The sequence below is a fragment of the Arvicanthis niloticus genome, chromosome 4 (assembly GCF_011762505.2).
Source record: "Arvicanthis niloticus isolate mArvNil1 chromosome 4, mArvNil1.pat.X, whole genome shotgun sequence".
Classification (NCBI taxonomy): Eukaryota; Metazoa; Chordata; class Mammalia; order Rodentia; family Muridae; genus Arvicanthis; species Arvicanthis niloticus.
The window spans coordinates 77,461,801-77,487,006 of NC_047661.1; the positions used below are offsets into that span (position 1 = coordinate 77,461,801).

The following is a 25,206-nucleotide window of genomic DNA, read 5'->3' on the forward strand; positions in this document are numbered from 1 at the left end:
TTTCTGTAGTATGAAAGACCACAGACCACTATAAAAATCTCAGCTAATTTTTACTCCCAGTAATTGATCTCTCTCCCTCCCCATTAGGCTATGGTCCTGTTTTTGAGAGGCATAGTGGTCAATAGATTCCACATTAGGGTTAGGAATCATAGTTGTTTTGCAGATGTCCATTGTTTTAGGTATTTATTTATTTATTTTAGTGTTGGCAACCAATCTGGAGTCTTACCTTGTCAAATGCTCTACCCCTGAGCTATGCTCCCAACCTTTGTCTTCAGTTTCTTCTAGATAGATGGTGTGGTAGTGGGCTGTCTTTCTGAAATTAAACATACTTCATAATAACTGCTTCTCAAGTGGCCTGGTTTCTATAACTCTGTTTTTTTTTTTTTTTTTTTTTTTTCTCCTCTCTCTTCTGCTCTCGTCTTGGGAGTTAAACCCAGGGCCTCACACATGGGACTCAAGGGCTCTACCAACTTTATATTATTTCTAGCAGAAATGGCTTTATTTGTAGTGAACAAGAGTTCACCTAAATTGTAATCCTTTTTGTTTTTACGATGTCAGTGGTGTCCTGCCCTCAGAGCAAGTGTCAGCAGACTTCCGTAAAATGCTAGATAGCACATCTTTTAGGTCAAGAGTCAAGGTGACAATTCTGTGTCACTTTATGCCCATTTAAAATGCCACCAGTGATAGTTCCTGAGCTGATGATCCAAACATAGATGGTAGATTCTCCTGAGGGCAAGAGTGTGCCAGCCCACCCTAGGGCACAGGAGCCACTGGAAAGCTTCCTGCTTTCCCAGAAGTGGCAGATGCCAGAGGAGCCACTGTTTCTGGTATTTGTTCTTGTTTTAGTGTGCAGTGAAGTTCTTGGAGCAGAGGAGCAGGAGCTGAGGTCACAGCAGTGAACTATCCTTGATCCCTCTGCTGCCCACTTTTGGTCAGTGCCATCTCTAGCTGAGGTGCCAGTTACAGCCAGGGTTTCTACTGAATTAATGAGGGACATCATTCAAAATGAATGATGAACATCACACACTTGTCTTTGGCAAATCGTTGTTCTCATTACCATCAGAGTAATAAATGTTAGTTGGTATAAATGCCACAAAAGTTATTTTTTGTGTGGACAAGTTTTGGGGTCGGGTGTTGTGACAGTGGTAGTTTTAATAATCATGTTTGCTCATAAAAGTGTCTTAAGAGGTGTGCAGGTAAGCCTAGCAGAGCTGGTGTGGGCTGGTATCTGCTTCTGAGCACAGCAATGCAGTGTGAGCCTCTTACACTGGCACTGTAATCTCTGCTGTATAAGAGTCAGAGGGTTTGTGTACAGCAGATATACACTATGAGAGCTGAGTAACTTAATATATATTTTTTAGGAAAATGTGATTTAAAGAAATCTATCCATATGGGGTAGGACAGCTTTGAATAGTCTTGGGTTTATGAAGGTTAAGAGGTAGCTACTCTGTGTATCAAGAATCTTAATTAGCTTAAAGATCCTTTAGGTAAATAGCTCAACCCAATGGTCCTAAACTTCCAGTGTAATTGAAGTCTGGAGTCTTGAAGTTGTAAAGATTATGTGGACCCTTGCATCTTGCCCTTTGGCATCTGTTAAGAATGTGAGTGCTGAGCAGCTGAATGACTTCCATATGCTAGTCACTGAGCTTGGCACATAGGGTAGAGAATAATTCTTGTCTATTAGAGAAGATAAATAATTGTAGTAAAGGTTAATGTGCTGTGTCAGATTTATGGGAACATAAAGTGGGGATGTCCCTTCCAAACCTTCTCTTTCCCTTTGTCTCTCCATCCCCTTTCTTCTTTCTGTAGTTCCCTTCCTCCCCTCGTTCTTTTGGGGGGTAAGGACAGGGTCTTCCTGCCTGAGCCTCCCAAGTGTGCTTATACGTGGATGGGGCTGCCCAGCAGGAAGTAACGTTTAGGGAGACTTGAAGGAGTTTTAGGGCATGGTTGTGACAGAGGGTGGAGACTGTGGGGCTCTGTTACTGATGTGTACGAAGGTCTGGCATGAGGCATCTTGGATTGTATCATGTTCTTTGAGCTGGAGGAAGCTGAGTACAGAGAAAGTACAGTGCATGAAGGAAAGCTACATTGAGACAGTTGTTTCAAGACAATTTACCAGACCAAAGTCTACTAGGAATCCAGGAATCTTCCCAGAGCTTGGGAATAGTGCACAGTGCTTGAGGCTTTCATAGCAAGCAAGGTCTGACTCCATCAGCAGTAATATAAAAGTCACCCAAATAGACTGTTAGGTTAATCATAGCAGCATCTTGTATACATTCAAATGTGGACCAGATACTACTTAGTGGTGTAAGGAATGCCTGTCAGGATTACGGATCCTTGTGTGCTTCCATAGCACAATGCTTAGAACAGGCATCTTCTGTCAGATGGCTTTTCTGTAATGGTGAAGGGTGCTTTTTGTGAACCCATGTGATGAGAGCTTGTTTGTGGTGTTTTAGTCACATTCAAATATTTTTTTAGGGTCCAGGCCACATGGTAAAGGACTGATTATGTACAGAAAGACATAGGAAAAACCACTTTCTACTACAGTAAGGATACAAGCCTCCACACTTTCTCTGTGTTCCAGTTCCATCGTTCAAGGCTGCTGAAGAGCCTGGGCACTCAGCTCCGTCTGGGATTCTGATAAAAGAGCTTAGACTCTCAGCTGGAAGATAAGGGCACTCACAAAGTTCCCATGTAAATAAAGCATGTCTTCTCATCGCCTCAGCTCCCTATCCCAGCCTTTGACAGAGGGTCGCCTTGCTGTGAATGAGCGGGTCTGAGGCTATGCCTCTTCAGTCTCTTCAGTTTGCATGTGTTAAAATCAGTGTGCTTATTGCTTTATTCAGATGAGAGGGTGGAAAAACCTGAACACCTGTGAACCAAGCGAGGTGGGGCTGCAGAAGACAAGCCTGGCCTCCCAGCTCCCTTGTTGGGTTTTTTCCTGTGGGAAACTTTTAATTTGGAAGCATTCAGCTAATGTGGGAATCAAGATTAACATTTTCTGAAATACTTGTACCAGAAAGGCAGAAATGTGCTGTCCAGGAAGCAGATTTACATAGTAGGAAAAACGCCTGCCTGCCTTGCAGTGTTTGGTAGTCTTTGTGTGTCAGATGTGAGTGTATATGTGTGTGTGTGTGTGTGTGTGTGTGTGTGTGTGTGTGTGAAAGAGAGAGGGAGAGGGAGAGGGAGAGGGAGAGGGGGAGAGAGAGAGAGAGAGAGAGAGAGACAGAGAGAATGTATATGTGTAGGGTTGATTATATACTGGTCTTTGTTTCCTTTACATCAAACCAAGAAGGCTCTAGAAAGCATGTTTTACCACAAACAGCCTGTTTGGGGCTCCACTCTGCACACCAGCACTTCCCCTTCTCACTGAGTGAGGTATACTGCTTCCTTCTCTTTTTTCTTTATTTCCCTTTCTTTTTTGGAAGTAGCAGTGGGGAGTGAGTGGGAGTGGGGATTGTGGGAAAATGCATATGAGAAAGCAACTTTCATCTCCTATTACCAGGAAGTTAACTGAAGTCTGTGCTTAAAATAAAACAAAACATCAAGCAACAACAACAACAACGAAATAGTCAGTGGTGAGCACAACCCAGTGAGTTACCTTTGCACAGAGTCACAGAATTAAGAGGTCGATGGTCTAGTGACCTGTGGGGCTGAAGTTCTTGAAATGAGGTTACCCTGTGGCCTGGACTGTTGAGTGCAACAGGGGCATTTAGACTGGGGTCTGCATGCTTTGGGGCACCTAGATGTTTTCAGCCTGGCTTTGGGAATTGAAAGTTAAATAGGAACTTTCACTGGTTACCCTAGCTTGGCCTGTTAGCAATTACTTTTATCTAGGGGAATGGGAACAGGGTAGGGGTGGGTGGTGATGGCAGGAAACCTGGCTGGCATCATGGTCACAGGAAAGAACAGACCGATTTGGGGCCCTTCAAACTATAGGCCTTTGTTACTGACCAGTGTTTAATTTGGTTTGTGGGTTCTGTTAGCCCCCACCCCTATTTACCTTAATGACTGGTCCCCCTCCTGAGCTCAGCGGAGGCTGGCTGCCTCTGCAGAGTGGAGGGCTGAGAGGCCCAGAGCAAGAAGAAAGTGGGCTGAAAGCTGAGTTCTGTTTAAAGAATTTTCTGCTGGAAACCAGCCCAGAGGGAGTCCAGAGGAGCTTTAATGAGGAGCAGCTGCACTTCGATCAGCCCACAGGAGACATTTTCCCCTCCATTCCACATTCTGCACAGTTTTTTGAAAACTCATGATTTTGAAATTGCTGTTGTGTGAAGAACACCCCTCCCTCTTGTGTGTGGTGGGGCTTTGCTTTGTTGTTGTTTTTAATGACCAAATCCCCACCAAAAATAAAAATAAAACTCCTAAAAACAAAAACAAAAGGGTTGCAGTGCAGCCTGGCCACAATTTGGGCTCGCCCTGCTGCGGGAACACTCTGTGGGGAAAGTGGGGTGAGCAAGCCCTGGTGTTTAGTTGGAAGAGAGGTTTATTTCCTCCTCAGACTTCACCCATTTTGGAGCTGACAGGGCTGCTCACTGCTTTTGGCTTTTCTCTCGATGGGTGGTTATTCACTTGGGAAATTTTTCTGCTCCGTATTACTGGGGAGACAGCCTGTGCTGTAGTCACTGCAGATAGACGATAGGTGGGACTACCATTCGTGTCGATGCTCCATGTCAGGAATCCATGCTACTGGGCCTGTGAGAGGCAGGGTCTGGCTGGCTGTTTGGGGGGTGGGGGTGGGCTGTAAAGGAATCCTTTCGGATGGAATCTTTTCTACTGCTTTTCTCTTTCCTGCCTTCACTCTATTCTACTATGTGCATGTGAAATGAACAGTAGGGGCTTTTGTGTCATTAACAGTAGACTTTTAAGAAATAGGTAATGGATGTAGCCATGGGGACCAGGCAGCAAGCATCTGTGCAGACCAGGCAGCAAGCATCTGCCTGTGTCTGTGGGTCTGCCTTCTGTGTTCATCTCTAAGAACACCTGTAGCTGTCTGGTTCTGCCATCTTTTACTTAGCATAATATTTCTAAGAGTCTATGTTGTAGAATGTGTCAGGAGTCTATCCCTTTTCATGGACAATAATATTTTATTGTGTGGATATAATACCTTTTATTTCTCCTCAGATGATGGGTATTTGGGCTGTTTCTACCTTCAGCTATTATATCATGCTGGTATGAACATATGAACATATTTTTTTATATGAAGAATGTTAGTGTGAACATATGCTTTCAGTTACTGTGGGGTGTGGTCTGTTGTGTGTATGTGTGTGTGTGGCAGAATTTTAGAAAAAGATGTATCTTATAGTGGAAAAACCAAAGACTGTTGATGCAGCAAGCCAGTAATTTTATGTATCAAATACACAACATTTACCATTTGCTGCATTGTGTTCTCAGTGTTGTGATGATGTGAAGACCTGTGAGGGCGGGCACTCACACTGAGTCTGTGTCACAAGATCGAGGGCCGGTGCTGGGCCTCAGATTCCATGTGAACCAGATCTGCGGTCCAGGCGGCTGGTTCTGGGGTACAGGCTCAGCATCGGGGCCAGCAAACGAAGCACAGTACTGTAACTGCAGTAAATGTGGTAGTGAAGGCCTGCCATTGGTGCGTGTTGGTGCAAGCAGGGGCTGGTTACTGCCTCTTAGGAATATTTTAGAAATGCTTATGCCATTCGATAGACATCGCCTTACAGTGCCTTAAGCTTCTGCTATTCAGGGATGCGTGGAGGTGGGAAAAGAGCCAGCAACAAGATGTTTGGCCTGAGGCTTTAAAGATGATCAGAACTGCTATCAAGAGGGAAACTGTGAACAGGGGTGATAAGCGTTACAGGAATTCGGTTAACAGACTTGTCAGATACAGCAATTATATATAACTTAAAGGGATTAGATAAAAGGGAGGTTGAATTATGACCCCTAGAAAATTGGAAGACCTGAAAGTTTAATGGGAGAATGATCTTTTCCTAATGTTTGTCTTTAAGTCATTGGCAGGACATGGCATGATAGGTAAACGGCTTAGAAAGCTGAAGCGGTGCCTTACAGCGGTGTCCTTTGGAGTCTGTTGTGTTTTAATCATTGTAACAAGGATAAATACTAAATATATAGTAGAGAGAGAGCAGTGTGGCCCAGACTTGAATTGAAAATGGCCATGATGGAAGAGGAAAAAGGTAGACTAACTTTGCCAGGCTTTGGGAGGCATGGTCATATTCCAGATGGTGACCTGCAGAGCTTCCAGTGGGGATGGGGGCTTCCTAACAGTGAGCAGAGAAATGTCAGCTAAGCCTGACCAAGTCCACACTCTCAGAGGTGATTGTGGAGCCTGCTGGGTTGTAAGCTGAGTTCTGAGAACTGAGGAGTGGATGGAAAGAGAGAGGACTGTCTGTCTGCACCACACTGAGTCTGAGACGCTAATTTGTATATGGATATGCTTTTTGTAGAAAGGGAGGAGGGACTTAGTTGAAACCGGAGGTTAGAAGAGATCTGCATATATTTTAAGGTAAATGCAAAGACACAGAGGAATAGTAAGCCCAGGACATTTTAAGTAGAAAATCGGGTCTTCACCTATAAGTAAGTCTAGTTTCATATGGGGGGAGGAGTGTTCTGGCTGTGGGCTTTAGAGGCCTTGCTGCTCTGTATCCTCCCAAGGACTCAGCGGAGAACCCTAACTGCACAGGGACTAAGGGTTCCATGTCCTTGCCAGCTCACAGCCCCCCTTTGTTCCTCCTTACACCCTTAGGTGTGACAATACAGGGTCCCTTGTTGTTCCCTGAGTAAGCTAGGGATGCTTCCACCCCAGAGCTTTGGTGCTTGGTGCTCCGTGTCCTGTGTCCCTTTACGTCACACACTTTACCCTCAGGTTTTCCTATTGAAGGTTGAATTATCTCTTTCCCCAGATGGTGCTGGGTCCCTGGAACTGGAGTTACAGTGGTTGTGAGCCACTATGTGGGTGCTAGGACATAACCCAGGGCCGTAATAAGTGCAGCCTGTGCTCTTAGCTGCTGAGACATCGGTCCATCCCTACATCCCTTCCTGATTTGTAATGCATCTTTTCCGTCCTTGCTTTTGCCCTCTGCTAGAACTACATCCATGAGCACGGAGGCTTTGCCAGCACCGTCATTCCTCACATCAGCTGGGCATTGGCTCCAGGAATCCCACAAAGCCTTTGGATAAAGTCACATGGTAGTTTTTATTCAGCCTTTGCATAAACTCCCACATTAAACCATCTGCACATTACCTTTAATGCTTACTATAATGTTCATGCTGTGTAAATAGCTGTCACAATATATATTCAGGGAATAGCAAAGCCAGCTGAACATTGCTAGTGCAGATGCCATAGTGCTCCCACCCAGACAGTTTTGACCTATGGTTGGTTGAGTCCTTGGATGCTGAACCTATATGTACCCATGACTACTAGAAAAAAACGCCTGGCACACAGTCAGTATTTGCTAAGTGTTTGCTCTAACAGTTAATGAATGAGTTTAATATTTTTTGTACTAAACTAGTAGAGTATTCTTCATCATCATTAATGTCATGATTAATAAGCATGTTAGATGCTATTAATAGGCTCCATGTCTTCTCTACTGAGGAATTGGCAAACTTCTGCAAAGTTCCAGGGACTAAATATTTTTGTGGGCCATGTGGTCTCCCTGCAAATATTCTACTCTGTTGTTGTGGCAGCCATGGCCATCTGCAAATGAGCAAGCCTGGCAGTGCGCCAACGTGACTATTTATGGATGAGGAAATGGGAATTTATGTATTTTCCAAGTGCCACAAAATATGATTTTTTAAGTTTTTCAAGCATCTACAAATGTAAAGACCATTCATGGTTTATAGGCCATACAGAAATGGGCCACACCAGACCTCTAAGGCATTCCTTGCTTTTTTTCCCACTGTGGCCAGCTTCTCAAACACAATCTACTTAGTTAAAACTTATTTTCTATACTTGGTAGGGAATGACTATTTGGATTGAACCCTAGAAACGGAGAATTCAGAAATGCGTCTCGGAGGTCCCAGAACTTTCCTGTTGACCCATTTCTGTTTTCCCGAGGACCTTGTTCTCATTGTATGTTCATGATGGTGACATTTAAATGGGTTTGCATTTTCTCAGGCGATGCCACATGGCAGCGCTGGGGGTGGCGTAACAGTTGAGGAGCAGAGCTGGGCAGAGCCCACCCGGGTTTACAGACACACCATTATTCACACGGTGCGTGGTTCCCACCCTGGAGGATCAGCAGGCCTAGTGCCCGGAGGCCTGTTGTAGTGAGTGGGAGGTGGGATACAGTTTCTTAGCATCTTCCACAACACAGCTCTTGAATAAGCTGCAAGTGCTTTTAATAATCCTTCGCAGGGTTAATTTTAGCCCCGCCACACTGGTGTTCTCAGTGCCTCTATTTAAGAAAAAAGAAATCCAGCAAAGCTTCACAGCCTATTGTCAAAGCAAGCTGTGATTTGGATAAGGCATCATATTTTCCTCAGCAAGCATGGAGAGAAAAATGGTTTTTATTTACTGAGCATGTTAATGCTATATATATATATATATATATATATATATATATATATATATATAAATTTTTTTTAACACACTTGAGTTTGCCTGGTTCTCACACAACCCCATGGTGTAAGTAGCCCTTTTAACTATTTAAGATATCAGTGAGGAGAAACAGTCAGCCCAAAGCCTGGACTCATCTTAAAATTAACTGTTTTATTTTTCACTGTATGTCTGTATCTGTGTGTGGGTATGTGCATGTGAGTGCAGGGAAGCCAGAAGCATCAGATTCTCCTGGAGCTGTAGTTACAGGCACTTGAGAGCTGCCTGATGTGGGTGCTGGGAGCCAAACTCAGGTCCTCTGCAAGGACAGAATGCTCTTAACCACTGAGCCATCTCTCAGTCCTGACACATGGACTCTTGACAAGTCCTCTGCCCTTCTGAAGGGCACTCACTGTCCTCAGCCAGTCTTTTGGTTTCATCACTGTGAAACCTGCCTGTCTGGAGAGTGACTTACTGATGAAGAAGCTCAAGAGTCCTGTCTGCTCACCCCTCCCCCCGTGGGCCACACTACCATGTTCAGTTCTGGGAAGGGGCGGAGGCCTTAGCTGATTACATCACCACACTGTCCCTGTTTACCAGCTCTTTTCTCCACCAGTCATTATAGCTACTATGCAATTCTGAGCATGTTGTCTTAGTTCCCTGGTTTCATGTCTTCCTCATGTTCTCAAAAACCTAATGGCTAATAAGGTGTCATCTTTGGTGTGCTTGGTAAAAGCAGAAAGGAATTCAGTGCTTCCAGTCACCAAAGAAGACATGACAGAAGCTGGGTTTTGAGGGTGAAGGTTTAGTTTGGTTTAAAGATGCTTTAGGTAGTAGTGGAATGGCTTCTATGTCACTTTCCTGTCCTCCAAAAAGTAAAATTGACAAATAGGTCACTTAGGTATCTGGGGTTCCAGCCAAACAGCACACATTAGAAGCACAGTCTTTGTGTTCTTTTTGCATAGTCGTTAGTGGTCCTGATTAAAAACTTTTCCATTGAAAGTAGAGTCCCCATCCTTTCCGAGGCTGTTTAGAGAACATTTCTATAAGTGACATGCGTGGTTTGGGGTGGCTGTGTGTCTAAGAGGAATGACTTCTCAAGGGTCTAATTGGAAAATATGGGAAAGAGTTAATTTGAAGCAGGATCTCATGCAATCCTGGCTGGCCTTGATTTCAGTATGTAGCCTAGGATGAACTTGAACCCCTGACCCTCTGCTTTCCCCTTCCAAATCCTGGGGTTGCATTATGCTCAGCTAGAGTGTTATTCTTGAATTATTTATTTCCCTGCTCTACACAGTTGCTGGTAGACAGATATGGTGGGTGTATTTTACCTTTGAGGAAGGGTCATGTGGACTGGCTGTTAGCAGACCCTACTGGGCCACCCACCTGGTATTGTTACTTGCCAGGACTCACAGGGACTTAGGGATATAGTAAGTTCTCTGAGCACCGCTTCTTCTGCAGTCAGGAGTATGCAGGCTATACCTTTACCTTTGTTCAAACTTGAATATTTTCTTGCATGTACCACATCATTTTCTGGTCTTTGGTCTCACAAGAAATCAGGTGTTTATCATGGAATCTTTTTTTTTTTTTTTTTAATACAGATGTCCAGAGGGCTTCTTGGGAGAATATTGTCAACATCGAGACCCCTGTGAGAAAAACCGTTGTCAGAATGGTGGTACTTGTGTGACACAGGCCATGTTGGGGAAAGCCACCTGCCGATGTGCTCCAGGGTTCACTGGAGAGGAATGCCAATACTCGACCTCTCACCCCTGCTTTGTGTCCCGCCCCTGTCAGAATGGGGGCACCTGCCACATGCTCAGCCGGGACACCTATGAGTGCACCTGCCAAGTCGGCTTCACAGGTAATGGATCCGGTCTCCACAGCGAGCTGTACTGTGCACGTTTAGTCCTTAGTGCCTCACCCTGTGTTAGCTACTTCTCACTGCTGTTATGGAACACGGTGATCAAAGCAACTCGGAGAAGAGTTTATTTTCTCCTACCCTTCTAGAGGAAGGATACATAGTAGTTATATAGTAGCTAGGAAGGCTTGGGGGGCGGGCTGTGCTCAGTCAGAAAGTTGGCTGATCAGTTTTTAACCACAGCCTGCCCTCATCTCTGTGCTTCCTGCAGTAGGGGTTCCTTCTCCTAACAATTCTGTAACCTCCCAGACAGCACTGCCAGCTGTTTAGATACCTGAGCCTGTGAGGGATATTGCTCATTCAAACTCCCACATCAGGGCCCCCCAACGCCAGTGTACATTTAGCGTTATAATACAAGAATATGGGGAAAGGCTCAGGGACACTTAATCTGTTAATAGAAAAATGTTGGCTATTTTAAACAAGTAAAAGGTTTAAAATATGATTAAGAGGACATAAAATATGTGAGATCCTTTTTATAGTATAGAAAGAAAACAATTCAAGAATAACATTCTAAAACATTGTTTATATTGATGCACTGAGAATCTTTTAATTTGTAAGATGAACAGGCAGTGTGTCCTCTACCTTTGGAGAGTTTGAAGGGACAGAGGAGGAGAAAGAAAAAAGGATAGATATCTTGAACTATTTGCTTAGACACTCAGGAACTGGCTTTTCTAGTTTCTCAAACTCTTCTCCCTTTAACTTACTGAAAAAAGGAGAATTGTTTGTCATTTTGGTCCCTGATGGAGACTCTAAACCAACAGTTCTATAAATCTGCAAATGAGCAGAGTACTCAGGAAATCAGGTGTCATCTGTTGTATTTGAAGAAAAATGTAATGTTGATTGTTTCTGTCACTGAAGAGCTCAACTCAGTAACCATATAGTGTGGAAACTCCATGTTTTCTTCTTCACCAGACATGACTGAGAGTCTGTGTGGAGACCCAGCCTTGCTGCTGTGGTGGCTGGCACGGGTGGGAGGAGATAGCATTCATTAGGGTGGCCATCAAGGATGGTTTGAAGAGGTGGCAGCTGTTGGGCAGAGTTATCAACATAAGGGGGAATCTAGCAGGAAAAAGAGGGGGTGTTCCCAGCTGAGGAGCAGCTTCATCAATGACTGGGAGCCAGGAGAGCAGGTGGATCCAGACCCTGGGCCGCAGGACTGATAGAATCCTGCCAGCTTCATGTAGCCAACACTCAGTCCCCTCATGTGCCCTGTCCCCTGAGTCTTTGAGTCTCACCTTAAGGTTCAAAGAGCTTCTGAAAAACACCGTTTATCTGAAGATCTTCAGATATGCTCTGTGGAATCTAAAGTCTAGGGGTCTCCATGTAAGCAGGTTGTCGTTCTCAGGCTGGGAGAGGGAGCTGCTGAGTGGGTGAGTGGTACTGACTTCTGTTACCCTTCCTTTAGGGAAACAGTGTCAGTGGACAGATGCCTGTCTGTCTCATCCCTGCGAAAATGGAAGCACCTGTACCTCTGTGGCCAGCCAGTTCTCCTGCAGATGTCCTGCAGGCATCACAGGCCAGAAGTGTGAAGCTGATATCAATGAGTGTGACATTCCAGGACGCTGCCAACATGGTGGCACCTGCCTCAACCTTCCTGGTTCTTACAGATGCCAGTGCCCCCAGGGCTTCACGGGCCAGCACTGTGATAGCCCTTATGTGCCCTGTGCACCCTCGCCCTGTGTCAATGGAGGTACCTGCCGTCAGACTGGTGACTTCACTTTTGAATGCAACTGCCTGCCAGGTGAGGAACTCTCAGCTCTCGGGAGTGGGGACAAACCAACCTTAGGATGACGGTAGAGGGTGTGAGAGGCTCAGAACCTCTTTTAGGAAAAATCAGGGGAAAGGGGAAGTGAGAGCTTTGTGTGGGGTGGGTTGCCAGTGAGGGAGGGGTTTTATGGGCTCACTGTGGTCCATAAATAGAGCAGGGGGTAATTTAACATGTCAAGAGTTTATGACGACAACTGCTTAGGAAATTGTTTATTGTCCCTTTTGGAGAAACAGCTCCAAGAAAGGGCCAGGCAGATCTGGAGTGGGGAAGACTGTGAGAACCATACATATGTGTTTGTGTGTGTGTGTGTGTGTGTGTGTGTGTGTGTGTGTGTGTGTGTAGTAAACACTATCCAAAGTGACACCAAGACAGGGATGGGAGAATCAGCACTCTTATGCTTCTGCCCCCAGCAGAATGGTTATTTCTCCTGTGTCCCCTCCTTGACTTGGGGAGAGGGTAGTTCTTCCTACCTGAACATAGGGGTTGACCCTTTTACCTTGATGTGGGGGTGGCCCTTCCCACCTTTGAGCTGGAGACTTGAAAGAAGCTCTTTTGTTAACCAAGGTGTTTTCTGACAGGCTGATTGACATCTGGGAGAAACTAATCAAGACACAACACTGCCATTCTCTTGACTGCTCAGGGCCCTAGGTACACACACAACCCAACTCTGAAGCACAGAGGAGTTGCGTTTGGGGGCCAAGAGCCTGGTGATCCTTAGAGGGAGAAAGGAACAAGCCTGGCTAGCTCACTTCACTCCATATAAAAGTACACTCCATATAAAAGTAATGAGGATGCTGAAAAGCAAGAATTTTGATTGGGAACAGAGCACAAGCAGCTGGAGCAGATGAATTACTAAGCAACGAAGATTCTGTTTTTATACAAATGCCCTTAGCACAAAAACAAAAGAGAAAACTGTGTGTGGGGTGTGTGTAATGTGTGAAATAAGCAGGATTGCCTCAAAAAGAAGTTGTTCAGCCACTCTTTGAGTGGGAATCCTAGATTCCTGTGTTGAGAATATGGCTCACATATAATGGGCTTGTGTGTTTCATCTTTAGGAGCTTAAAGGTCATAGGTCAATCCTTAGTATGAAACCAAATGACAATTTATTTGAAACTTTTTTGATTTATTTATTTTATGTTTAAGAGTGCTTTGACTACATGTATGTCTGTACACCACATGTGTGCCTAGTGGCCAAGGAGGTTACAGGTACTTGTGAGCCACCAAGTGGGTGCTGGGAACTGAACCTGGATCCTCACCAAGACCAGCAAGGGCTCTTAACCACGAAGCCCTCTCTTTGGAGCAATGCTTCTCGACCTTCCTAGTGCTGCAACCTTTAGGGAAGTTCCTCATCTTACAGTGACCCCCAGCCATAGCATTATTTCATTGCTTCTTCATACCTGTAACTTTGCTACTGTTATGAACCTTTATGTGAATATCTGATGTGCAAGGTGACCACAAAGGGGTTGCGACCTGCAGGTTGAGAACCACTGCTGTAGACCCAGTTTGTTGGTTTAATTTGGTAAAACTTTACTGACTGACTGCTGTGCCCATGCCACAGAGAACAGCATGTCAGAGCCTGAAGTCAAGCCAGCCACTTAGCCAAGACATAAGGAAGTACATTTATTTAACCATACTGCTTTAGTTTCTCTTTCAATCAGGAATAGATAACACTATCATTCTTGAAGCTAAATAAATGTTTAGTAAGAATTATTATCACCTATATTATCATGTAGAAGGAAAGACTAAGATATCTTTCTTTGCACTCGGATTTGTTTGCATTTTAGGACCTAAAAACAGAAATAGAAATATAAACAACTTCCTTTGTAGATATTTTAATATTGCAAACATTCTAATAATCTAATGTAATGGTCCAAGTGGCTCATAATTGAAGTTAGTGTGATTTATGGCTGGAGCCGTGTGCCTTTTTCAGTTTCAAGAAAACTGCTTTTAATAATTGCCTAGAACAGGACGCTGGTTTGGCAGCAAGATATTGACAGGAAGTTAAAGAGGTCAATAAAGGAAGTCTTTAGCTGGGAGAGTGATTATTCGCCTGCATTGTTCTGCATTGTTATCCGCCAGGCAAGATAAAGCACCTCAGGGAATTCTGAGAGAGTCCAGGAAAGGCTTGTCAAATGAGAATAGCAGCTCCTCCTTGAGAAAGGAAATAACCAGGGATTCCGCAGCCAGTGGACTGCCAGGGCTGCAGTGGCGGAGTAAGGAGGGTTGGCTGTATTTCGTGCTGTGCTTGGGGTGCATGTGTGTATGCATGTGTGTGCATGTGTAGATGTTTGTGTGTATGAGTGTGTGTGTGTGTGCACACATCTCTACTACTTTGCAGATAGGTATTTTTTGAGTTTTCTCAGGGGAAATATCTAGCATTTGGCATGGTAAGTCACTTACTGAGAGTTGCACAGCTGATACTACCTGTAGAAGCAGGCCCCTGGAACCCAAGCAGGTCATTTCCTAAGCTTGCGCCCGGTATACCTGGTTGGTTGTCACACTGCTCATGTGCTTCTGAGGCCACTTTGCAGTGTTTGACATCTCATTAAATGTTTTGAGCAGTTTGGATTAAAATTAAAAGTAGTTTACTTAAGAGGAAAAGAAGACACTTCCATTATAAGCCATTGGTGTTTGTTTTGCATTAGCCCAGGTGTATGGCACACAGCGCAGGGGGCGTAATTCATCAGACTAGTGCTTGCCTTTTGGGATCACGTAATCTGGGACAGAGGACTGCCTTCTGTATGTATAGAAGGAGTGGGTGGTGCACAGCACTGTGAGCAAGTAGGCTTATCCAGAGTGTGGAAGACCTCATGCTCTCTTCCATCCCAGGAGAGGTCTGGGCAGTGCTCTCTCAAGTTTCCCTGGAGAATGGTCACAGTTCTTTCTTACTGTAGTTCCCTTGTCACTCACCCATCCTCGCCCCTGTTCTGGACAGGGATTGAGAGGCTGCTAGAATAGGAATCTCTATGTGTTAGCACCCCCAGCCTGATGGAATTTGTCATTTCAGTTGTCACTGTGGGGAAACTGAGTCAACGGGGCACAAGGTCTCCTGCATCCCCTGCATTGCTGTTTCCTGCTACAGTGCAGGTCTTCGCACTTCTAATCGTACTCTGACCACTCTATTTAAAATTATAGCTATCCCCTCCAGACCCTCAATTACTGGCCCTGGCCTAAGTCTTTGTTTTCTTTTTCTGTTACACTTAAGAATTCTACTGTATAATTTGTACTCTGTTATTTCCTTCATTATGCCTGTTGGTTATTGCTTGTTGTTTTTAAGCTCGACTGAAGGTCAGGATCCTTGTTTTTGTTTATTGATCACTGTCCCAAATACCTGAAAACAGGGCTCCTATGGAACAAGCCCACAGACACTTGCCTGGCTGACTGAGTGTGGAATCCTGTCAGGATGGTGGGTGTAGCTGATCTCATTCCCTGTCTGGAACCCTGCATCTCAGGTTTGGCTGCTTTTGTCCAAGGATACTCCAATACTGAATAGAAGTGATTTTGAGTGTTTTCAGTTCTGAAAGTCAGAGAGAAGCACATAAGTTAGTGATTCTGTCTGTATGGTTAAGGTGCAGTTTTTTTTTTTTTTCCTGCAAAGAGCACTGTAGTTACGGTGTTGACTGCACACTGCAGGACCCAGGAGGAAGGAATTCACACCACAAAAGTGATTCGGTTTGTGCAACATTGAGAGAAATGTTCAAAATTGGAGCAGGTACTGGAAGGTACTGGCTTTCTTTTCCTTTTCTCTCTATACAGTGACTTCTCGAAATGCTCACTGCTGTCAGTGAAAGCTTCTTCTTGTAAAGGTGCAAGGGCCTGTTTGCTGTGCATGCTGGGTATATATCATCTCCCTGACAGAGTGAAGCCCTCACACTTGTGTGTCTTCTCTGTGGTCTGTTGTTGCAGAGCAGAAGTACAGCCAGCAGTGGTTCCCTCTATCATTCCACACCCAGGAGCACAGGCTTTTCTCTTGCCCGTTCTGATCATACCCCACAGCTTCGCCTTTGTGAGATACCACTCCAGGAAAAAAAAATGGCACCTCTTCTGGCTTTTGTCCAGCTCCACATCCCCTTCTTTCTGTTGTTCCTGAAGTCTCCCAGTCTGACCTGAGTGTCAGCCCATTGCTTCTCTTCTTCTCCCAGCTGCCCCTCCACTGTCTTTGAAAGGGCCCGAAGACAGGAAGACACCAACTCTCCTGAGAGGGCTGCTCTCTGCCTGGGAGGATGTATCCCTCACTGCGAATGTTGTTCAGCAGAGTGACCCACAGTTTCTTGAAGGCACGGTCTTAAAATGGCCCTTCTGACTTGAGTTTTCTCCTTTTGGCCTTTTAAGGACTGGAGTTGGCTTTCGGCTGTGGTGGCCATGCGAGTCCTTTTGTGACTGATGCATCCACCTGCTCCTGCATCTGATCTGTGTGTTACTCCTCCTACAGACTTGAAGCAATTTAAAGAAATGGTGGCTGTAACTTACTGTCCCATCCCTACTTGTGGATGGACAGCTTCTTTCAAGACTTTGTTAGCCCTTTTCAGAAAGAGTTCTAGATCTTTAGTTATTTTAATGTGACTATTTGTCTCCGCATCTCTGTTTTAAAAGTGTCAATCATGTCTTACTTGGGAGAGGAATTAATGAGGCTTGAGTTTGCTCAGATCTGGGGACTTTTGACCTATAAGATCTGTTTTTCAGGTTGTTGAAGGGAAGCTCTGGGCTCTCATACAACAAACTGACTGATACTGGGTAGTGCCCAGGCCCCTCCTGGGTGCTGCTCACTAGCCATGCAAGTCTGGGCTAGTGAGCCCAGGCCAGTTCCCTCAGCTCTCCGCATTTATAATATAAGAGGCTTAAAGGAGATGATCTCTAGCGGATGCTCTAATCCCCTTGATGCAGAATAGTGTGAGCTCATAAGGTTTAAGAACCTTCCCATAGACTAACAGGTTTATTGAGAGATGATTTACACACCATACAGTTTCCTCTTATAGATGTACAGTTCTGTGGCTCTTACTAGACTTACAGATTTGTGTCATCATCTTCACAGTCAATTTTGTAACGTTCTCACACTGCAGAAGATCCACACACTGGCTGCCACCCGTTCTTCCTAACTCCCTCCAGTGCTTGGCAACTGCTGATGGACTTTGCCTACTGTGGACATTTTATATAGATGAAAACACATACCGTGTGGGCAGTCTGGCCCTATTCACTCAGTGTGACTTTGATGCTCTACAATAGGGTAGAATGTATTGACAAGCCTTTCCTTTTCTTGCTGCCTGGTAGTCTATCCTGCAGTCTTGCCATCGTGTGTTTCTCAGGTGGGTGACATTTTGACTCCACATTCTGTTCTATGGGTCTCTACCTGGGAGCTTTTTGCCAGTGTAAGTATGTCACCTTCACCAGTGACCTGGGCCCTCCCACACCAAATTGTTAATCCAGAGAATGCCCCGCAGACATGCTTACACGCCAATCTCATGGACGCGTCTTCTCAATTAAGGTCCTAGTCCTATATATAGCTCTAGCTTGTGTCAAACTGACAAAAAGTCTATCCAAGACCGTGACCTTCAGAGTTCCTTAACATCAGCAGGCTACACAAGTTCTCGTAGTGGTAGGCCAGCTCTTGCCCAACATTAAAAGCCTAAGTTGAACCTTGTTGAAAAATGGCTTCAGGAAGATCCCCGACTCAGGAACATGGCCCTAAGCTCTCATTTCCAGCGGCTGCATGTCAGAGGTGAGGTCAGAAGCCTCCCGTTGTCCTTGCGTAGGGACGAGCTTCATCAGTTCTGCGCCTTCCTGTGCACTGGCCCATGTGTGAGACTCTCATGTGATAGACAGAAACAGAAGTACAACTTTTAAAATTGTAACTATATGCTTCCACAACTTTTAATTATTTCTATTTTCTATAAGGCGATTTCTAGGTTTGTCTACTTGATTTAAACTCATTTATATGACTGTCATATAGTCTGATAACCAGTCATGGTTCAGCACAGCAAATTGGATGTAGAGTCCATAGTAGCTTGTGGTGAGGAAAAAAACAGAGCAAGGCGTGATTGAAGTCTGTACCCCAAAAGCAGGGCTTCTGCCTATCACTCTGTGGTACCCCAGGATCTAGTGTAAAACACAGTGAGTGTTTTGGATGAGAAAAGCTGTAAGAGATATTTTGGGGAATCCAAGTGTTCCATCACACGGGGCTCAGGCATGTCCTCACTGGCCACTCTTCTTAGAACTGATAAAGCTTCTCTTCCTTAGTTCAGAGGTTTAGTCACACAAGGAAGGAAAGAAGCTCAGTGACAATGACAGAGGCAGGTGGGGTGAGGCGTAGTATTCTAGGGTTACAAACCTGTGGAAGACAAGCAATGTGGCTTCATGTGGAGAGGGACAGGAAGTTTGGAACTTCCTGGCAGTTCTAGTCACTACCAATGCCACCTCTCCCAAAGCCTGTGTTACCATGGAGGACTTTATTCCCGATGTGGCACTTACCAGTCCAGAAAGGCAGGCTGACTGCTGACTCAGAGTTAATGCTGTGCATTGAACAGCTTCAGGTGGGGGCGCTGGGACTCAGCTCTGCTCTTCCTACCTCAAGTTCAGTGTCTCTCCTGTGTCCTCCCACCCACGTAGTTTTGGAATCCTCTAACCTGTTGTCCAAGAAGAGAGAGAGAGAGAGAGAGAGAGAGAGAGAGAGAGAGACTTAAATCTTGTTACAGCTCTGTTCTCCAATTTATTTGTTCATTAAAATATTTTTTTTTTGAGTTAGGTAAAATTTAAGTCCTTGCAGTATTTTCATTCCTTTTTAAAATTAGCATGTGAAAGCATGGGTTCCTTTTGTTTTTTTCATTTGGTTGATCTCCTCGCCTATGTACCCCCAACCTACCTCCCTTACGTGTCCCTGGTTGACTTTCCCTGCATGTCCCCAGCCTGCTGTCCCTCCTTACTTGCATTCTTTAACTCCAGTGCTCCTCCTTTAGCTCCAGTGCTCCTCCTTTAGCTTCAGTGCTCCTCCTTTAGCTCCAGTGCTCCTCCTTTAGCTCCAGTGCTCCTCCTTTAGCTCCAGTGCTCCTCCTTTAGCTCCAGTGCTCCTCCTTTAGCTCCAGTGCTCCTCCTTTAGCTCCAGTGCTCCTCCTTTAGCTCCAGTGCTCCTCCTTTAGCTCCAGTGCTCCTCCTTTAGTTTCAGTGCTCCTCCTTTAACTCCAGTGCTCCTCCTTTAGCTCCAGTGCTCCTCCTTTAGCTCCAGTGCTCCTCCTTTAGTTTCAGTGCTCCTCCTTTAACTCCAGTGCTACTCCTATAGCTCCAGTGCTCCTCCTTTAGCTTCAGTGCTCCTCCTTTAGCTCCAGTGCTCCTCCTTTCGCTTCACAGAAATGTCCAGTTTCTCTCTCTCCGTCTCTTTCTTCCCCCACCTCCTTCTCATTCCCAGCTTCCTCTCTCTTCCCTCCAATGTCTCTCTGTCCTTTTTCTGTGGGCCTGGGGCCTGTGTCATCTAGATAGGCACTCTACCATCAAGCTATATGTGCAGCCCCAAAGACTGAATTCATTAATCATTGATTGATTGAGCTGTTCTTTTTAGGAATCTAGAAAGGAGCTGCGGAAAATCCAGTACCCTGGTGTTTGGAGCCAGTTAATAGTTGTCCAAGTATACATTTGTCTTCTCTGATTTTATGTCACAGAAATAAATGTGGGGTACCTATGAATGCAAGAGGCGTGATGAGTCACTTTCATTGTCTAGCTGTGCTTAAGGCCAAGGAGTAGAGGACTGGGTATTTCTTGTTCAGCAGCTGCTGGGTTTTGTACTGAAATTGTGAAGCAGGTCTGTCCTGTGACTGTGTCCTGCTAGTGACAGCAGAACATGGTGCTATGAGATTCTCATTGTCTTTTGTTCTTCTCTGACCAGGTTTCGAAGGCAGCACCTGTGAGCGGAATATCGATGACTGCCCTAACCACAAGTGTCAGAATGGAGGGGTCTGTGTGGATGGTGTCAATACTTACAACTGCCGCTGCCCCCCTCAGTGGACCGGTAGGTGCAGGGCACGTGGCAGATGAAAGTGGGTATCATGTTCATGATACCACAGGGTGCTTAGCTATCAGTGAGTGGAGCCTGGCTCCCATTCCCAGGCCTTTGGTGGGGCTCTCCTGTGATTCCGTGCCCACTCTGAAGTGTGTGTTTACAGGCACCACTGGGCAAGAGCTCTGAGCTCAGAGTTGGGACAAGCACTGTTCTGGGTTGGAGAGCAGAGCTTAGCATCTGTCGACCTGTGGTCTGGACACAGAACATGCTCAATAGGTATTTAAGAGGGGAAAAATATTATACTTTAATGCACAACAAACTGTGCATACCGTAAGAACCCAGAGCTTGTGGTTTATCTTGGACAGACATCTGTCCTATCTCATTGCCGGGGCAGTGGGCAGGGACTCTCAGCGACATCATTTCTACTATGTCTTCCTCCTTTTTAGTATGTATTCATTTTGCACAGTGATTTAAAGTGTTTTTCCTACCACTGACATGAGTAGATCAGTTTTGTTTAAATCTGCAGCCTTTTTGAAGTTTCTTGTATTAGGGTTATAACCCACTTTTTGAAAAGTAAGTGATCTTATGCAGACATTTGGCTTTGGATTTTGTTCATGTTGACCTGTTTATCTATGACTGATGTAGAGATAAATAGAAACTGCTTAAAAAACGAAGAGCTGAATGAGAGTCTTTAAAATATTAATTATGTCCAGCATGGTGCTGCACACTTTTAATCCCAGCACTTGGGGCCAGAGGCAGAGATCTTTGTGAGTTTGAGCCAGCTGGTCTACAGAGCGTGTTCCAGGGCATCCAGAGCTATGTAGCGGGACTCCGTCCAGTCCTGGCCATCACCTTTCTATATATTTGTGTACACGTACTTGTGTGTGTGTGTGTGTGTGTGTGTGTGGTGCATATGTCATAGCATCATCTGGAAGTCAGAGGACACATCCTAGTTGTGTCTTTATACTCACTCTCCACCATATGGGTCCTGGGGATTGAACTCTGAACGTTAGGCTTGTGCAACAGGAGCCTTTCTTCTCTGCACAATCTCAATGGTCTAAACTGACCGTGCTTTGAGAGACGTTGATTGGCTTAATGCAGAAGAGGGAGGAGTGAGAAACCTGAACTATCTCCTGCAGGAAGCAGCCAGGGCTCTGGGTCTCTGAACTGCTTTCCCTTATCTGAAATGTATAATTATTTAGAGTGCCTCAGTACTATAGGCCATGGATAGGAAATTCTAAAGAGGATTTAAAACTTAGTGCTGTGATTGTTTTCTAGAAGAGCCTGTAATTCTACTTCTAATCCCTGTTCTTTTCAGCTCTTTCCCACAAGTCTAGAGTTGGACTTACGTAGTTTTTTCATGCTGTCCTGTTCCCGGGACGTTATTCCTAACACCCCTGTCAGGTTTTCTTCCCTCTAGCTTTTACCATTCCTATAGCAGATTTTTCAGAAACCATTTTCTCTTCCATCTTTAAAACTGTCAGGAAGTTACTTATGTGAGAAACAGTCACTGCTAATATTAGATCCTGTCTTTCTGAAGATGTCGTGTACAGGGTTGGGACGAATGCTTGTTGACCTTGGCTCTGTTCTAACCTCTGTCCCTGGGCATTAGGGTCCTGTTGCCAGGGCTCAGTAACTGGCGTTGTAACTTTATAACTGACTCTTCCTCTGATGTTACACCAGGCTGTCTGCTCTAACCTTGGTTCTGGAAATGCCATGTTAGGGAAGGGTTCTCCGAGAATCAGCATTTAACCCCCGTGTCCAGTGAGTGCCTTCCTGCAATGGCAGTCTTCTCTTCAGAGTGTCGTTCTCTAGGTTCCTTGTGCCTGTAGAAAGGGCAGTGGAGGTAATAGAGAAGTTTCCCCAGGCAGTGTTTATTTCTTCTGATCACTGTCATGCAATGACCCTCAGCCTCTGGTTTGTCTCCTCCTTTACTCACACCAGTTCTTTGATTTCCAACAACAAGGTTGTGCTCATTCTTAGATGAAATCCAAGCTCTTCCTTGGCTGTGAGAAGTGCCACACCTTGTGTCTGTTGCGTTTTCAGTGTTCTCCACATGCATCCATCAGGTCTTCTCACCCCAGCAAGTCTGCCCAACAGTCCTGTCTGCACAAGGGCATTTCCACATCCGGTCCTCTACTTCCCCTTTCTCAGGTCTCCCCTCTGTTCCTCTCTCTGCCTGACTCAGGTGCTCTCCTCCCAGGAAGCCTTCTCCCTCTCTCCAGGCAGAGCTCCTGCTCTCCTCTGGCTCCTTTCACTGGGATGTGTTCCACATCTATACAGGCCTATTAGGTGCTTGCTGTGGTGGAGAGGTGAAGTTGCAGGAATTGAGCCGCTATGTGTAGCTGCATTTAATGGCTGGCTTCTGCCGGTGCTGAGAATACAGAGGTAGTTTTGTTTCCCAGGAGCCCTGTTTTCATTGCTGTTAGAGCTCTGAGCTCTACATAATCAGCAGGAATGAGCAGAGCTTCGACTCAGGAGTTAGATGTGTTCACATCTTAATGTGTTCATTGCATATTTTCTATTAGGGGTATAACCTATTGAGTATCCTTCTTTTTAGATGATGATGCACAATGCATACTTAAGAGAATTAAATTATCTGTCCTTAGCAAATAAATAGTGATTGGGTTGGTGTTTTAGTGTAGGCTTATTGAGTTTCAAATCTGTGGTCTCTTTTTCTGTATCAGGTAGGTTCTGTGAGGTGCCTTTTATTTTTTTATCTTTTAAGGATAAAGACCACTGAGGTCCCTTTAATGCTCAAAAGTTCAGTTTCTAATGTTATTATTTTAGGAATTTGTGATTTGTTTTCCCTTCTTGGGAACTTCACCGGTAACTCTGAGGTTAGAAGTTCACACTGTGTGAAGGGTTCACTGTCAGTGTGCTGTCTCTCTGCCTGTACCTAAGAGCCTGCTACAACTGTTCATAATTCCCAGGCGGCTCCCGGCTGTAGTTGAAGGATGGGCTGCTTGGCCAGCGTTTGATACAAGGAGGGTTGTACCGGACTAGTGGGAGAGGAAATGAGGTTTCTAGGCCGTCCTGAGAGGATGGGCAAGATTATCTGGAAGAAGCAACTAGCATGGGTTTGCACTAAGTGGGGAGTCGGGAGTCTGCACTGCCCTTAGTGAGGACAGCAGGAGCAGGGCAGTTTTGCTCTGTAAGTGGGCGAGCCGGAAACTCCGCCCTTCATGGCTCTAGATTTCCAGGTGAACAGAACTCTGTGGGGTCTTGACAGTCAGAGTGCAGCAGTGGGTCTTGGAGCCTTTGTGTCTTCAGCAGCATCAGTTATGATGAACACTCTGGAGCCGTTTGATGTGGTAGCTGCTCGTCCTATGCCAGGGAGCATCTGAAATGTGACATGTCTGAATTCAGGTGTGTTGTAATTGCCACACAATTTCTGATCTCTGAGGATGTTGGTATGAAAATGGTAAAATATTCTGTTTGGGAATGTTTAGAGATTAAGTTACAATTTTTTAGTTATATTGAATTTAAGAAAATATGCCAAGGGTTAATTTTACCTTTTTTTTCCCAGTGGCTCTTCCAGGTTTTAGAATCACACGTGTGCCTCTCTCTGTGTCTTAGTGCGAGAGGTGCTGCTGCTGCTGCTGGCTCCTCTGCCTAGGCCCAGAGCAACTTTGCCTCTGGGTACCCCATAGTGAGCATGCCAGCCTTGTTCTGACCTTGTTCAGTGGTAGCTCCTCCCCAGGGGATGGGTGGAGCTGTTGTAGCTTTCATCTTCAGTCTCTAGTGAGTTTTTTTTTTTCCAATCTATAAGCCTCCAGGACTAGCCAGCTCTGCTCAGGTGTGTTGGAGGAAGGTTGACTCAATCCTGGTGGAGAAAGTAAATATGCAGATATTCCTTAGGTGGGAAAGTGCAGTGAGGGCCTGGCTCAGCACAGTTGCCTTTATTATGCAGCCTTGGCCTCCTGCATCTTATCAGGGCAGCTCTGCTCTGGCAAATGTCCATGGAGGGGAAGAACTTTAAAATCCCCAAATTTATTAGGGCAGTGTAGATTAATGTTTTGTCTACATAGATGGTTATTTGAATTTTCTTCTTAAAGGTTCATTTCCTTCAGAATTAAAGTTGACTCTAAGCTCAACTCACAAATTCCTCTGTGTGGCTGCTTTTGGTTTGGGGTTCATTCCCAGGGCAGATGTGATTGATTTTCCTGCTCTCATTATTAATCCAGAAATGTAATTTCAGCTTGGGCTTGGAATAGTGCTTTGGGACACGAGGCAGAGGCAAACAATGAAAGTTAGGTAGACTTGAGTCAAATAAAACAGACCACATCTTCTCTTCGCTCTCCTTTATAATACACGCAGTGAGCCTTCAGAGTGGGTTATGATTACTCTTGCTCTGGTTTCAAAAAGAACATCTGGCCTGAGTTTATGAGTGCTTGTGCCAGAGGTCACAAGCCATGAGCTTGGGCCATGAGCTCCAGGGTTTGGAAACAGTTTGTGTGCTGATGATTGGATGCTGAATGGGATGGTTCTGCTTTGGTCAAGCCTCTGCTTGGTGAGTTGACCTGGAAGCGCTGTACAACCCCCCCCCATTTGTGTGTGTGTGTGTGTGTGTGTGTGTGTGTGTGTGTGTGTGTGTAAGGCTATGGGATGGAGTGGGAACCAATCATCTCTTAGGCTAAGATACTCAGTATGCGTAGATGGGAAAACACCGCTCACATTTCAGCTTCTTGCTGTCCACCAATTGTTAGAACTTGGTCTCCAGCCCACCTGCTGCTGCCTTCCCACCCCCAGTTTTGCTTTCCTGTCAGTTGGACAGGTCACCCCTGTGATCACCTGAAGCTTCCATATCCTAGAGGCCCCCTTAAAGCTGATAGGAGGCCATGTGGGTGGAAACAGCTGTGAAGGCACAGGCTAGGCCAGGAAGGCCTCCTGCCCATGGCTTCATATCTAGGTTGGGCCTCACTATAGGCCAGAGGTGTGTTCCAGGGTGGTAAGCCCTATGGAATGGCAGTGAGGATGCTAAGGAGCAGATGCCCACTGAACAGGGCACTCTGAGA

General features: G+C 45.3%; 1 protein-coding gene across 1 annotated transcript in view; it reads left to right on the forward strand.

Moving 5' to 3' along the window:
• Positions 1-25,206, forward strand: part of Notch2 (notch receptor 2) — a 134,573-nt gene that overhangs the window by 46,683 nt on the left and 62,684 nt on the right. Inside the window, exons 3-5 of the mRNA XM_034499834.2 lie at positions 10,120-10,379; positions 11,842-12,177; positions 20,075-20,197. Coding sequence (XP_034355725.2) covers positions 10,120-10,379; positions 11,842-12,177; positions 20,075-20,197 — 719 coding nt within the window. The remainder of the gene's footprint in view (positions 1-10,119; positions 10,380-11,841; positions 12,178-20,074; positions 20,198-25,206) is intronic.